The following is a 15,457-nucleotide window of genomic DNA, read 5'->3' as shown; positions in this document are numbered from 1 at the left end:
AACCCTGAGAAGAATCCTACTCCTCCTCGAGCGCAAGATCCTCCTGCCTATCCTGGTAACATTGCTCCTCGTCCTGAACCGTGTCAGATCTGTAATCTGACTGGTCATGTTACTGCTAGATGCCCACGGGCTGTGTGTGGTAGATGTAAGAAAAGAGGTCATCTGCATGTGATCTGTACTGAGTTCTTACGTGGGAGTGCTCTCCTGTGATGTGTGCGTTCCGAGGCAAGGGGCATGGGTTCTTCTATATTCCTGATTTTAGCATTGATAGGCAAGCTAGGGAGAGGATTTTTAATGTGATTGTTACCATCACTGAGGGAGCTGCACCGACTAAAGATATACAACATGAATTGAGTGTTTACGTGGGACAGGGTTGGAGGTGTTCTGCTAGGTTCTTTGCACCTCAAAAATTCATGATGAGGATGCCTAACCCAAGATAAGTTGATCGTGCTCTGTTTGTGGAAAATGTTAGACTGAAAAAGTGTGGAGTTTCTGTTACATTCTCACCGTGGTTTGAAGATATTGAATCTGAGGGCCTCCTGGAAATTGCCTGGGTTCGGATTGGGAAAATCCCTCCGAATAAGAGATGTGACAGGACCATTGCTTATGTGGGTGGATTGGTGGGCATAACCCTTGAGGTGGATATGTCTACTATAAATTGCCCCTCGTCGGTTCGAGCCAAAATTGGGTGTCGTTCGGTTGATCTGTTGCCTGCTATGGCAGAAGGTGTTCTGGGAGGTCGTTTCTACAAATTTACGTATGAGGTGGAAGAAGTTCTTGTCGGGAACCCTGTGGATAAAGAATCTAAGGGTGTGGACTTGAAGGATGCACCTGCTAAACCTGATCAGACTCCTAACGTAAACGAGCTGATAAGGAAAAAGAAGAAAAACAAGTTGAGTTTCCTGGGAGTAGCAGAGATGGCGATGGTTCTCGTGGGGGCAAGACATGTCGTCTGTCGCCACAAGACCATGACCTCTCAGAGTCATCTGATAGTGAAGTGGATTCATCTCTGCTTATTGAAACAATGGCAAAAGAACATGAGATGGCAGAAGGAGAAAAAACCTTGGATACCTCCCACTGGATTGTGGCCTTGGAGACTGGTGCACCCCAGGCTCCACTGGAATATGAGAACGAGCCTAAGGATGTGCAGGTAAATAATATATCTGCAGCTCACCGCTCATTACCCTTTAATATTACTCGGTCTAACTCTGATCAGGTTGTGGAGGTGGATGGTGATGTGTGCCCGGATCTGAAGACTACAAGCGACTATGTGGTACAGCTACCTGTGACGCCCGGATAATTAGGCTACAGTAATCCCACGTTAATGATGCCACGTCACCACGGTTACTGTTGTTAATCTCGTGTTAGTTCAAAATCGATTCGAAATTCAAACTTAAAATAAAGTCAAACGGTAAAGATTTTCAAATATTAAAACTAAAATGTTGGGGTGTTGCCAAATAATGCATAGGTAATTATTGTGGAGAAACCACACTTTTATAAAATGTTTAAAGGCTCTAAAGTAATTAAAACAGCAGCTATGACAATTAATTAAATGCCTTTTAAAAATAATAATAATGCAAACTATTTTAATTAGGTGTCAAACTTTTTGGGGCAGTAGAATAAATTATAACATTAATTTAGGAGTTGTATTTATATTTTATAAAACAGAAATTAAAAGAATAAAATAGAAAAGAAAATAGATAAAAAAAGAAACAGAAAGGAAATAAAGAGAGAGAGAGAACCCCCCTGGCCAACTGGGCCAAACGGCCCAGCCGGCCAGCCACTAACCCAGCCGGCCCACCCATCTCCTCTCCATAACCCCCCTGGGGAAACCCTAGCCCAACCGAACCCTACTCTCCCCACTCCTCTCCCATGATCCCCTCTCTCCTTCGGTCACTCCCCCTCACCCGATCCGATCTGGGGGGGGATCAAACCCCCCAGCGCACGCGACCGCTGCCCCGGGCGCCGCCCCGACGGCCGCGCCCCATCACCCGTCCTCGACCTCCTCCCCGTTCTGGATCGGGACGCAACGGCGCCCCCGTTGCTTGCCAGACCCCGTCGCCCCTGGTGCCCGTCGCCACCACCGCTCCGCCATCGCCAAGACGCCTCCGATGCCACTGGACCCCGCCGTCGCCTCCTCGTCTCCTCCTCAAGCCGCTCGCCGGAGCCGCCTCGCCTTCCTCTTCGTCGTCGACCGCGTCCCCGTCGACCACCCCGAGCCTCCCCGAGCACTCTGCCATTCCCCTACACCGGTTGTGAGCGCCTCCTCTTCTATCCCCATCACCGTCGCCCGTTCCGTTGCGCCGTCTGGATCGCCGAACGCCACCACGGCCACCGCACCATACCACCTCGCCCCCTCGCGCTCGCACACGATCTGGCCTCGACCGTGTCCTCCACGCCCGTGCGCGTCCGGCGCCCGCGCTCACGGGGCCTTGCCCGCGCGACCCCGCTCCGCCTTGCCGCCCGCTCGCTGTGGCCTCGGGCCCTGCTTGCCCGTGCTGCCGCGCCGGGGCTGCGCCTTCTGCCGCCCCCTGCAGCCTGTAGCCGCCGGCGCCTACCGCGCTCCCCCGCGCCTGCCGAAGGCCGGCACGGCTCGTCTCGCCGGCGCGCGTGCCCCGCAACTCCCCACGCCCGGTGCTGCTCCCGTTGTCGCCGGCCACCGAGGCCCCAGGCGCGCCCGCCCTCGCCTCTCATGGCGTTGGGTGCGAGCACCCGCACCAGTGCGCCCGCTGCACCCCCCTGAGCCACTGACACGGGGACCCCACCCCCAGAACGTAAAATAAAAAGATATAAAACAGGAATAAAAAAAATATTAAAAACAATTAATTAATTAAAGAATTAATTAACCTAATTAATTTTTGATTAATTAAACTAATCTAATAACTAAACTAATTAAACTATTAGTTAATTAATTAATCAGTCAATGACAGGTGGGTCCCGCACGTCAGTTTGACCCAGTCAACGCCCTGTTGACTGCTGACGTCATGATGACGTTAGCAGGCACTATTCTGGATAATGTTGAATTAAATAAATTAAATAAATTCTAAAATGATTTAAAACTTTAGAAAATCATATAAAATAAACCGTAGCTCAGATGAAAATACTTTCTACATGAAAGTTGCTCAGAACGACGAGACGAATCCGGATACGCAGCCCGTTCGTCCGCCACACATCCGTAGCATAGCAAACCTGTAACATTTCACCTCCGGTTCATCTGTCCGAAAACGCGAAACACCGGGGATACTTTCCCGGATGTTTCAACCCTTCGCCGGTATCACCTATTCCTACGTTAGGTCACCCCTAGCGCAACGTATCGCCGCGTCTTGCTTTGTATTACATTTGATTGCTCTGTTATTTATTGTGTTCCCCCTCCGTTACTTCTTTCCGGTAGACTCCGAGACCGCTGCCGATGTTCGTGTGTTCGACTACATCGAAGACGACCCCCCCTTCTTGCCGGAGCAACCAGGCAAGCCCCCCCCCCTTGATCACCAGATATCGCCTAGTCTTCTCTATACTGCTTGCATTAGAGTAGTGTAGCATGTTACTGCTTTCCGTTAATCCTATACTGATGCATAGCCTGTCATTGTTGCTACAGTTGTTACCCTTACCTGCTATCCTACTGCTTAGTATAGGATGCTAGTGTTCCATCAGTGGCCCTACACTCTTGTCCGTCTGCCATGCTATACTACTGGGCCGTGATCACTTTGGGAGGTGATCACGGGTATATACTATATACATTATATACATGACACATGTGGTGACTAAAGTCGGGTCGGCTCGTTGAGTACCCGCAAGTGATTCTGATGAGGGGGCTGAAAGGACAGGTGGCTCCATCCCGGTAGAGGTGGGCCTGGGTTCCTGATGGCCCCCGACTGTTACTTTATGGCGGAGCGACAGGGCAGGTTGAGACCACCCAGGAGAGAGGTGGGCCTGGCCCTGGTCGGCGTTCGCGGTTACTTCAAATAACACGCTTAACGAGTTCTGGGTATTTGATCTGAGTCTGGCCATTTGGTCTATATGCACTAACCATCTACGCGGGAGTAGTTATGGGTATCCCGACGTCGTGGTATCAGCCGAAGCCTTTGTGACGTCAGCGATTGAGTGGCGCACGCCGGATTGGACTGGAACGCCACTAGGCTAGGTCTGCTTCCGGCCGCGTACGCAACGTGCAGGTGTGCAATGGGCGATGGGCCCAGACCCCTGCGCGCATAGGATTTAGACCGGCGTGCTGACCTCTCTGTTGTGCTTAGGTGGGGCTGCGACGTGTTGATCTTCCGCGGCCGGGCATGACCCAGAAAAGTGTGTCCGGCCAAATGGGATCGAGCGTGTTGGGTTATGTGGTGCACCCCTGCAGGGAAGTTTATCTATTCGAATAGCCGTGTCCCTCGGTAAAAGGACGACCCGGAGTTGTACCTTGACCTTATGACAACTAGAACTGGATACTTAATAAAACACACCCTTACAAGTGCCAGATATAACCCGGTGATGGCTCTCTAACAGGGCGACGAGGAGGGGATCGCCGGGTAGGATTATGCTATGCGATGCTACTTGGAGGACTTCAATCTACTCTCTTCTACATGCTGCAAGATGGAGGCTGCCAGAAGCGTAGTCTTTGACAGGATTAGCTATCCCCCTCTTATTCTGGCATTCTGCAGTTCAGTCCACTGATATGGCCCTTTACACATATACCCATTGCATATGTATTGTAGCTCCTTGCTTGCGAGTACTTTGGATGAGTACTCACGGTTGCTTTTCTTCCTCTTTTCCCCTCTCTATACCTGATTGTCGCAACCAGATGCTGGAGTCCAGGAGCTAGAGATCCCGAGGATGATTCTACATGGAGTTCGGCTTCGAGGAGTAGTTAGGAGGTCCCAGGCAGGAGGCCTTGCCTTTTCGATCGTTGCTACTTTTGTGCTAGCCTTCTTAAGGCAAACTTGTTTAACTTATGCCTGTACTCAGATATTGTTGCTTCCGCTGACTCGTCTATGATCGAGCACTTGTATTCGAGCCCTCGAGGCCCCTGGCTTGTATTATGATGCTTGTATGACTTATTTATGTTGTAGAGTTGTGTTGTGATATCTTCCCGTGAGTCTCTGATCTTGATCGTACACATTTGCGTGCATGATTAGTGTACGGTCAAATCGGGGGCGTCACAAGTTGGTATCAGAGCCAACTGCCTGTAGGAATCCCCCTTTCCAACTCCTTGGCCGAAGTCGAGTCTAGTCAATGAAAAACTTTTACTAACATGGCTGTGTGGCTTACGGGCCCACGTCGCCATTGGGTGGTATTAGGATCTTTTACTCCTTGTCTATACTCTGGGACTCTGATCTCTCTTCTATTCGGGTTAACTGAATTTTGCTAAATCTAACATTAGGATCTCGTTATCACTTTCACCCGGAGAGCCCCTTATTACTGATGATCGTCTGCTGCACGTGGAGACCCTGAAGATACTCTCCACTGATAACCCGAGAACTTGTGTTCATCGCTTTTCAATTCCCTTTCACCGATAAACTCCTATGGATAACCGCGTATACTCGCCATTCATACAATGTTTCCCAGTTGATCTTGTTATTACAAGATACCCCAAAATTATCTCTGTTGTTCCGACAATCCTTGAGCTTACTGCCTTGCTGTTCTTTGTCACCTGAATACCCCTACGGATAATTCTCGCACTTACCGAGTATCCGCTCATCCCTAGTTGATTCAAGTATTTCACAAAAGTGTTCAAAATACCATTCGATCTACCGAAAATCCTGAGCAGCCTATTGCTCTTGGAATTCTTGCTTGCTTGCATTATGGTTAATCCCATAAGTCTCGTAATCTTATTGGCATTCCTTGTCATTATCATTTTGAGTCTGTTGATTCAAAATATTGCGAATGCTCACAATCCTCAATCAGATCCTAGGATTCTTCCTTCTGGCTCAAACGTCATTTTAAACATGAGCTGGTATCGACCAATCAAATTGCCATCGATTGTACCCCTAAGGCTATTCAACTTATCCATCCTTAATCAGAGCGTTTGCTTCTGATCCCTTGATTTGGAAATCATAATTCCTTTGCATTTGAGCTTTGAGTTAGCCAGTTGTTTCTATAATCTGATCCCCTTGCATTCTTTCTTCCTCTAGTTGAGTACCGATGCTCACATCTGATCCCCTGTGGACCACCAAATCCTTTGTTAGATTATTATCCGACAGTGCCCTCATATTTAATCACCTTGTGAGTTCTTTCCCTGATACATAATGCCTTTAGTAAATTGTATCCTCTCGTTTTGACACCGATGCTCTACTATCGAGCTTGAGTTATTTACCCCTGAAGCTTGTGGTATATGTTCCCACGATGCCCCAATGGTTGAACCTATGCCTTTCATAATATGTGTGAACTCGAAAGTTTTCATGAGTCATACTCTTCTGGTATTTTGCCAGATAAAAATTTTCAACACTGCAACTTCATCAAACGCGAGAAGTGAATGAAAGGTTATGCATTGAAGAAGTGGGAGTCGACCTTGAACTTTGCGTTCATGCCCATGGACACGATGTAGATCTTATCATTAAAGCTTTTCTTAAATTAATTATTCCCTTGGTATAAGTTCATCTTATATCTGGGATCTGGCATTTTGCAATCGTGGTTCCAACCATGTTCTCTTTTAAATACCATTTCTCGTGCAAGTTTAAGCACTTGTCTTCTGCAGAGCAATACCCCAGTCCAACCTCTACTTTGGTTTGTCGTCGAGTATTACCCCCCTGGTATCTCGAGATTATCACGGAACTGCATACCTTATTATGAGTTCTCCATCAAGTGCTACATTCTCATTGATTCCAATTTTACACGGGCTTTGAGTTTTTAAACACTCAAAACCACCGATAACCGAATCGAGTCCGCACTACGATTAAACAACTCTTAGTAATCTTCTTTACTTATGAGTTTGTACCCGATCACGTCATTCCTAGCCTGATTGGCTACATCATTATCGTGCTGAATTTTAACTGTGCTACCTGGACCTTCCCAGCGCACAAATTTCGACAGTGAGCTAATCTTGCGTCAATCTTCCTCGTCATATCACTTCTCCTTGAACAACAAGCTTGATTCCGAGTTTGTGTCGTACCCCTGGTTCCAATAACTTTTCGCTTCATCATTCCTTTGACTTGATGTCATCGCCGATCGATTACCTCTTCATAAATTCCCGCTACAAATGTGTCGTGAACATCATCAACATTCTGAGCTCTTCCAAGATATCTATCGAATTCTGGATGAGAAATACCATCCTTGCCCTCGATGATTTGTTTTATCATCGACCATTTTATTGCCTTCCATTCAACACAAACTTGTTCGTGTTTTGTGTTGTACCTTGATTTCCTTGCTATCTAGCTTATGATATGTTCTACCTTGGAGTATTACCATCTTTTATGTCAAGTATGTCGTAAGAATTTCACCACCTCGTATGACATCTTGGTACAGTGATACTTCTCCCCATCACCATTCTTTCTTGGTCCCCGTGTTGTTTCTAAAAGGAATACCGACAAATGGTCTGTGATGTGTAAATTCTAAACTTCTAGCAACCCTATTGCTTTGAAGTTATTGGTCTATAGTTTCATTCTACGTCTATGGCTTAATGAATCATCATTCGAACATTGATTGTGCTACCTAGCCCACATACTCTATAAGTTGTTCCTGATGGATCCTTTGTGTATCCATAGCCTGATCTTACCTAAATGACCATGTCAATGCTATCTCGAAGCATGTCTATGGTACTCCGATTTTCAACAGGAACATTTGAAGCCCAATGCTAAATGTTTCCTGCTCAATTATCCAAACACCGTTGTATGGGTAATGTCATGAAATTACTCTCCCCTACCTAAAGAGTTTTCTACATTATATCCTGTCATGGATATCATGCTCAGCTTGTCCTTGGGAAGGATATACCCTTGAAATATGTGTTTAAACACATTTTTCCTTTCCATTGTTCTATTTAACCTGATGATCACATTTTTCTTTGCATTGGTTTGTTTAACCTTTCTTGTGATCTATATGATCTAAGCAGTAAGATTCTTCTACTTATGTAAGCACATCGGTGTACAATTCTGTCAGCAAGACCCTGTTACTATTGTTGATGACATACCGGTAGCCACCGATGGATGAGAACTTTGCCTATTGGTCCGCCTCGTTCAACGAGCAGGAAAGTGGTTCTCTTCGTCCCTCGCCCTTGGTACCTACGATGTTGCTGACATATAACTGACAGGCTACCCTCTGACATGCCTGGCTATCATGATCATGCAAGATGTCACCGCCCTTCCTACTTTAACCACATGGTGGGCCCATAACCCACAGTTCCACAGGATCGAAACCTGACTCTCTTGTACACCCCTGTTCCCAAGGTTATTCCTCACGCTTGGCTTCGTATGTAATTCACGTGCCACCTTTCGTGAGATCATCAATTTTGGTATCAGACACAATACTTATTCCCGTTGCTCAGAACCCTTCAGGCATCAAACGATTGCCTGCCCGCTCGAAACTTCCCCACGATACCTCCTTACTTTGCTCTCGATATTGTCTTAAATTTCCATTCGAGAGTTACTTTCCGCCACCTTCCCCGATGTTATCAACCAGATAGTCAACCGTTCAGAGGCCTATTATTCCGAAGTTACCCCTTGTCCTTCGTAAGTACGATGGAGTTCCCGAAGGAAGGATGCCAGCTTCATCATGATGACTTGAAGCAAGAAAATGAAGACATCAACATAATGGATCAACCGCTTCGAGAAGAGCAACCAAGATCGAGAACGCTCGTTAGAATTTCGTGACCAAATCCCTTTCCCGTCACTTCCCCTCTTAAATCTCGGGACGAGATTTCTTGTAGTGGAGGAGAATTGTGACGCCCGGATAATTAGGCTACAGTAATCCCACGTTAATGATGCCACGTCACCACGGTTACTGTTGTTAATCTCGTGTTAGTTCAAAATCGATTCGAAATTCAAACTTAAAATAAAGTCAAACGGTAAAGATTTTCAAATATTAAAACTAAAATGTTGGGGTGTTGCCAAATAATGCATAGGTAATTATTGTGGAGAAACCACACTTTTATAAAATGTTTAAAGGCTCTAAAGTAATTAAAACAGCAGCTATGACAATTAATTAAATGCCTTTTAAAAATAATAATAATGCAAACTATTTTAATTAGGTGTCAAACTTTTTGGGGCAGTAGAATAAATTATAACATTAATTTAGGAGTTGTATTTATATTTTATAAAACAGAAATTAAAAGAATAAAATAGATAAAGAAAAAAAGAAACAGAAAGGAAATAAAAAGAGAGAGAGAGAACCCCCCTGGCCAACTGGGCCAAACGGCCCAGCCGGCCCACCCATCTCCTCTCCATAACCCCCCTGGGGAAACCCTAGCCCAACCGAACCCCACTCTCCCCACTCCTCTCCCACGATCCCCTCTCTCCTTCGGCCACTCCCCCTCACCCGATCCGATCTGGGGGGATCAAACCCCCCCAGCGCACGCGACCGCTGCCCCGGCCGCCGCCCCGACGGCCGCGCCCCATCACCCGTCCTCGACCTCCTCCCCGTTCTGGATCGGGACACAACGGCGCCCCCGTTGCTTGCCAGACCCCGTCGCCCCTGGTGCCCGTCGCCACCACCGCTCCGCCATCGCCAAGACGCCTCCGATGCCACTGGACCCCGCCATCGCCGGGCCTTCCCCGCCGGATCTCGCCTCCTCGTCTCCTCCTCAAGCCGCTCGCCGGAGCCGCCTCGCCTTCCTCTTCGTCGTCGACCGCGTCCCCGTCGACCACCCCGAGCCTCCCCGAGCACTCTGCCATTCCCCTACACCGGTTGTGAGCGCCTCCTCTTCTATCCCCATCACCGTCGCCCGTTCCGTTGCGTCGTCTGGATCGCCGAACGCCACCACGGCCACCGCACCGTACCGCCTCACTCCCTCGCGCTCGCACACGATCTGGCCTCGACCGTTTCCTCCACGCCCGTGCGCGTCCGGCGCCCGCGCTCACGGCGCCTTGCCCGCACGACCCCGCTCCGCCTTGCCGCCCGCTCGCGGTGGCCTCGGGCCCTGCTTGCCCGTGCTGCCGCGCCGGGGCTGCGCCTTCCGCCGCCCCCTGCAGCCTGTAGCCGCCGGCGCCTACCGCGCTCCCCCACGCCTGCCGAAGGCCGGCACGGCTCGTCTCGCCTGCGCGCGTGCCCCGCAACTCCCCACGCCCGGTGCTGCTCCCGTTGTCGCTGGCCACCGAGGCCCCAGGCGCGCCCGCCCTCGCCTCTCATGGCGTCGGGTGCGAGCACCCGCACCAGTGCGCCCGCTGCACCCCCCTGAGCCACTGACCCGGGGACCCCACCCCCAGAACGTAAAATAAAAAGATATAAAAAAGGAATAAAAATAATAATAATAATAATAATAATATATTAAAAACAATTAATTAATTAAAGAATTAATTAACCTAATTAATTTTTGATTAATTAAACTAATCTAATAACTAAACTAATTAAACTATTAGTTAATTAATTAATCAGTCAATGACAGGTGGGTCCCGCACGTCAGTTTGACCCAGTCAACGCCCTGTTGACTGCTGACGTCATGATGACGTCAGCAGGCACTATTCTGGATAATGTTGAATTAAATAAATTAAATAAATTCTAAAATGATTTAAAACTTTAGAAAATCATATAAAATAAACCGTAGCTCAGATGAAAATACTTTCTACATGAAAGTTGCTCAGAACGACGAGACGAATCCGGATACACAGCCCGTTCGTCCGCCACACATCCGTAGCATAGCAAACCTGTAACATTTCACCTCCGGTTCATCTGTCCGAAAACGCGAAACACCGGGGATACTTTCCCGGATGTTTCAACCCTTCGCCGGTATCACCTATTCCTACGTTAGGTCACCCCTAGCACAACGTATCGCCGCGTCTTGCTTTTTGTTACATTTGATTGCTCTGTTATTTATTGTGTTCCCCCTCCGTTACTTCTTTCCGGTAGACTCCGAGACCGCTGCCGATGTTCGTGTGTTCGACTACATCGAAGACGACCCCCCTTCTTGCCGGAGCAACCAGGCAAGCCCCCCCCCCTTGATCACCAGATATCGCCTAGTCTTCTCTATACTGCTTGCATTAGAGTAGTGTAGCATGTTACTGCTTTCCGTTAATCCTATACTGATGCATAGCCTGTCATTGTTGCTACAGTTGTTACCCTTACCTGCTATCCTACTGCTTAGTATAGGATGCTAGTGTTCCACCAGTGGCCCTACACTCTTGTCCGTCTGCCATGCTATACTACTGGGTCGTGATCACTTTGGGAGGTGATCACGGGTATATACTATATACATTATATACATGACACATGTGGTGACTAAAGTCGGGTCGGCTTGTTGAGTACCCGCAAGTGATTCTGATGAGGGGGCTGAAAGGACAGGTGGCTCCATCCCGGTAGAGGTGGGCCTGGGTTCCTGACGGCCCCCGACTGTTACTTTATGGCGAAGCGACAGGGCAGGTTGAGACCACCCAGGAGAGAGGTGGGCCTGGCCCTGGTCGGCGTTCGTGGTTACTTCAAATAACACGCTTAACGAGTTCTGGGTATTTGATCTGAGTCTGGCCATTTGGTCTATACGCACTAACCATCTACGCGGGAGTAGTTATGGGTATCCCGGCGTCGTGGTATCAGCCGAAGCCTTCGTGACGTCAGCGACTGAGTGGCGCGCGCCGGATTGGACTGGAACGCCACTAGGCTAGGTCTGCTTTCGGCCGCGTACGCAACGTGCAGGTGTGCAATGGGCGATGGGCCCAGACCCCTGCGCGCATAGGATTTAGACCGGCGTGCTGACCTCTCTGTTGTGCTTAGGTGGGGCTGCGACGTGTTGATCTTCCGCGGCCGGGCATGACCCAGAAAAGTGTGTCCGGCCAAATGGGATCGAGCGTGTTGGGTTATGTGGTGCACCCCTGCAGGGAAGTTTATCTATTCGAATAGCCGTGTCCCTCGGTAAAAGGACGACCCGGAGTTGTACCTTGACCTTATGACAACTAGAACTGGATACTTAATAAAACACACCCTTACAAGTGCCAGATATAACCCGGTGATGGCTCTCTAACAGGGCGACGAGGAGGGGATCGCCGGGTAGGATTATGCTATGCGATGCTACTTGGAGGACTTCAATCTACTCTCTTCTACATGCTGCAAGATGGAGGCTGCCAGAAGCGTAGTCTTTGACAGGATTAGCTATCCCCCTCTTATTCTGGCATTCTGCAGTTCAGTCCACTGATATGGCCCTTTACACATATACCCATTGCATATGTATTGTAGCTCCTTGCTTGCGAGTACTTTGGATGAGTACTCACGGTTGCTTTTCTTCCTCTTTTCCCCTCTCTATACTTGATTGTCGCAACCAGATGCTGGAGTCCAGGAGCTAGAGATCCCGAGGATGATTCTACATGGAGTTCGGCTTCGAGGAGTAGTTAGGAGGTCCCAGGCAGGAGGCCTTGCCTTTTCGATCGTTGCTACTTTTGTGCTAGCCTTCTTAAGGCAAACTTGTTTAACTTATGCCTGTACTCGGATATTGTTGCTTCCGCTGACTCGTCTATGATCGAGCACTTGTATTCGAGCCCTCGAGGCCCCTGCCTTGTATTATGATGCTTGTATGACTTATTTATGTTGTAGAGTTGTGTTGTGATATCTTCCCGTGAGTCTCTGATCTTGATCGTACACATTTGCGTGCATGATTAGTGTACGGTCAAATCGGGGGCGTCACACTACCCCTCTCTGATTACAGTGAGGAGATCATTCTCACACCTCCCCTTGCACCTGAAGTGGCACTAAGATTCAACAAGCGCAATGCACAGGGGGGACAGGAGCACATGGAAGCTAAAGCCATTAACATGGCTCAAAAGAAAAATCTGGAAGGTAATACCAAAACCTCTTGCAAAAACTCTTTTGATGCTTTGTCTAATAAGGAATTGATGTATAGGGCCACTTGTATGGGAGTTAATATACCTGATAACGATTTTGCTTGTGTAAATGTTCTTAGAGAGCTTGAAAGGGTGAGGGAAAATCTAGATAGTAAAAAGAACATTGGGGACAGTAATACTGATGTTGAGGATGATATCTTAGTTACCAATGGGCTAGGAAAATCTATTCCTGTTAGCCTGACTTGGCTTGACCAAGATGAAACTGTCTATGACAAAAAATCCTCTGGTAAACAGAAGAAAAAAAGATCTAAAAAGAAATATGCCGTTAAGCTCTCTAGGCCTGTGACTAGGAGCCAGAAAAAGGCAGTGTCTCAGGATATGTGTTGTAGTCCTGCATTGCCTCCTGGCAGGACTACTAGATCTCATTTTCACAAAAAACGTTCCAAATGAGAGGGCTCATTTGGAACTGTAGAGGGGTAGGCAAGAAAGGAATGGCCACCTGCCTCTTAGACATGATTAGTGACCATTCCTTTGATTTCATTGGTTTGCAGGAAACTATGAAGAAAAACTTGACTCCTAAATGCATTAGGAGAATTGACCCTTTTGGTTTATTCCATTGGGAATGGATACCATCTGTTGGGAAGCCTGGTGGCATCCTTGGGGGTGTGAGGTAGGATACAATGGAGATCACTTCCTGTACCAAAAGGAAATATGTTTTACAGCTAACCCTGCATGACAAGAAGAAGAATGTTGACTGGGGCCTGCTGGTGGTCTATGGGGCAGCCCATGAGGAGTTTAAGGAGGAGTTTCTGGTAGAGCTCGCTGCTAGTTGTAGTAGCATGACTATTCCTTACATTGTAGGGGTGATTTTAATATCCTGTGGCATGGTGATGAGAAAAATAAAAAGATGCAGAATAATAGAGCAACTGATATCTTCAATTCCATCATCAATGCTTTGGCCCTTAGAGAAATCTATATTAGTGGGGGAAAATACACTTGGACTAACAACCAAGCTCATCCTACCCTAGAAAAATTGGATCGCCTCTTGATGTCTGAAGGGTGGGAGGAACTTTTTCCTATGGTCTCTGCCAGGAAATTGGTTCAGGAAATTTTAGATCACAACCCTTTGCTTCTCTATGGTGGGGAAGAGGGCGTGAAGCTCCTAAACCTCGAGAGTTTCGTTTCAATTTGGCCTGGATTAAGGATAAAGATTTCCTTCCTACTGTTAGTAGGATCTGGTCGAGGAAGGTACATTCCTCGGACCCTATTGATATCCTAAATATCAAACTTAAAAGGTTTAAGAACTATTTTAAAGGGTGGGGGGTCAAATAGATATGCACATGACAAAAGAAGGAAAGAAGAGCTCAGATTGGAGCTAGCCATGCTGGAGGAAATAGAAGAGAGTGGTCCCCTGTCCCCTGAGATGTATAGCATCAAAGTTGATGTTAGTGCGGAGTTGCATGAACTTTTGGTGAACGAAGAGATATTTTGGTTGCAGCAATCTCATGAAAGATGGCTGCTGAAAGGAGATCTTAATACTGATTACTATCATAAGATTGCGAACGGGCGCAAGAGGAAAAACACGATTCATTCCGTGAAAGTTGGTGATGTGGAAATAGAAGGGACTGATAATCTGATTACCCATGCGACAGAATTCTACAAAAACTTTTTCGGTCCTGCGCCTGGTAATGAGTTCCATATGGATCCCAATACTTGGGCCACAAATGAAAAACTTGATGAAAAAGATAATGTGGATCTGTGTCGGGCTTTTACGGAGGCAGAAGTCAAAGAAGCCTTGTTTGCTATGGCACATAATAGAGCACCTGGACCAGACAACATTCCTGTAGAATTCTATCAGGTGTGCTAGGATATCGTGAAGGATGATATTATGCTCCTATTTGAACACTTTCATAAAGGGGATCTAGATGTCTAGCACCTTAATTATGGTGTGATTACCCTTCTTCCTAAAATTGCGGGTGCAGACAAGATACAGCAGTTCCGACCAATTTGCCTCTTGAGGTGTCCGTACAAGCTTATTACTAAGGTCCTAGATAGGCGAGTTGAAAAATATGCTGATAAGCTCATCAGTAGGGCCCAAAATTCTTTCGTGAAAGGGAGGAACATCATGGACGGTGTGATGTCTCTGCATGAGATTCTTAACTACACTCATGTGAAAAAGAGGGTGGGTGTAGTTCTGAAACTCGATTCGAGAAGGCTTATGATAAAGTAAATTGGGATTTTATTCTAGATTTACATAAATTGTGAGGCTTTAATGATACATGATGCGGGTGGATTAGGAATATCCTACATAATGGGACTATGAGCATCAAATTGAATAACCAAGTAGGCCCCTACTTTCAAAGTGCGAAGGGGGTTCGCCAAGGCGATCCCCATTCCCCATTCCTGTTCAATCTAGTTATGGATTGTTTGGCAAAAATGATTACAAATGCCCAAAAAAGTGGCCTATTAGTGGGTCTTGCTTCTGATCTGATACCTAATGGGGTGGCAGTTCTTCAATACGCTGACGATACTATTATCTGCCTAGAACATGA

At 47.3% G+C, this 15,457-nt stretch overlaps 1 protein-coding gene across 1 annotated transcript; it reads left to right on the top strand.

Moving 5' to 3' along the window:
* Positions 1–14,286: 14,286 nt before the first annotated feature.
* On the top strand, positions 14,287–14,772 carry LOC141027478 (uncharacterized). The gene has a single exon (XM_073504530.1). The coding sequence runs from the start codon at positions 14,287–14,289 to the stop codon at positions 14,770–14,772; it is 486 nt and encodes a 161-aa protein (XP_073360631.1).
* The last annotated feature ends 685 nt before the right edge of the window (positions 14,773–15,457 follow it).

This window comes from Aegilops tauschii, chromosome 7 (genome assembly GCF_002575655.3).
Source record: "Aegilops tauschii subsp. strangulata cultivar AL8/78 chromosome 7, Aet v6.0, whole genome shotgun sequence".
NCBI lineage: Eukaryota > Viridiplantae > Streptophyta > Magnoliopsida > Poales > Poaceae > Aegilops > Aegilops tauschii.
The sequence above is the reverse complement of the archived record's forward strand: the minus strand, read 5'-3'. Positions and strand labels throughout refer to the sequence as shown.

Bases quoted from the DNA above. Each gene is read 5' to 3' on its own strand.
- LOC141027478 (XM_073504530.1), top strand. From the start codon at position 14,287: ATGCTGGAGGAAATAGAAGAGAGTGGTCCCCTGTCCCCTGAGATGTAT.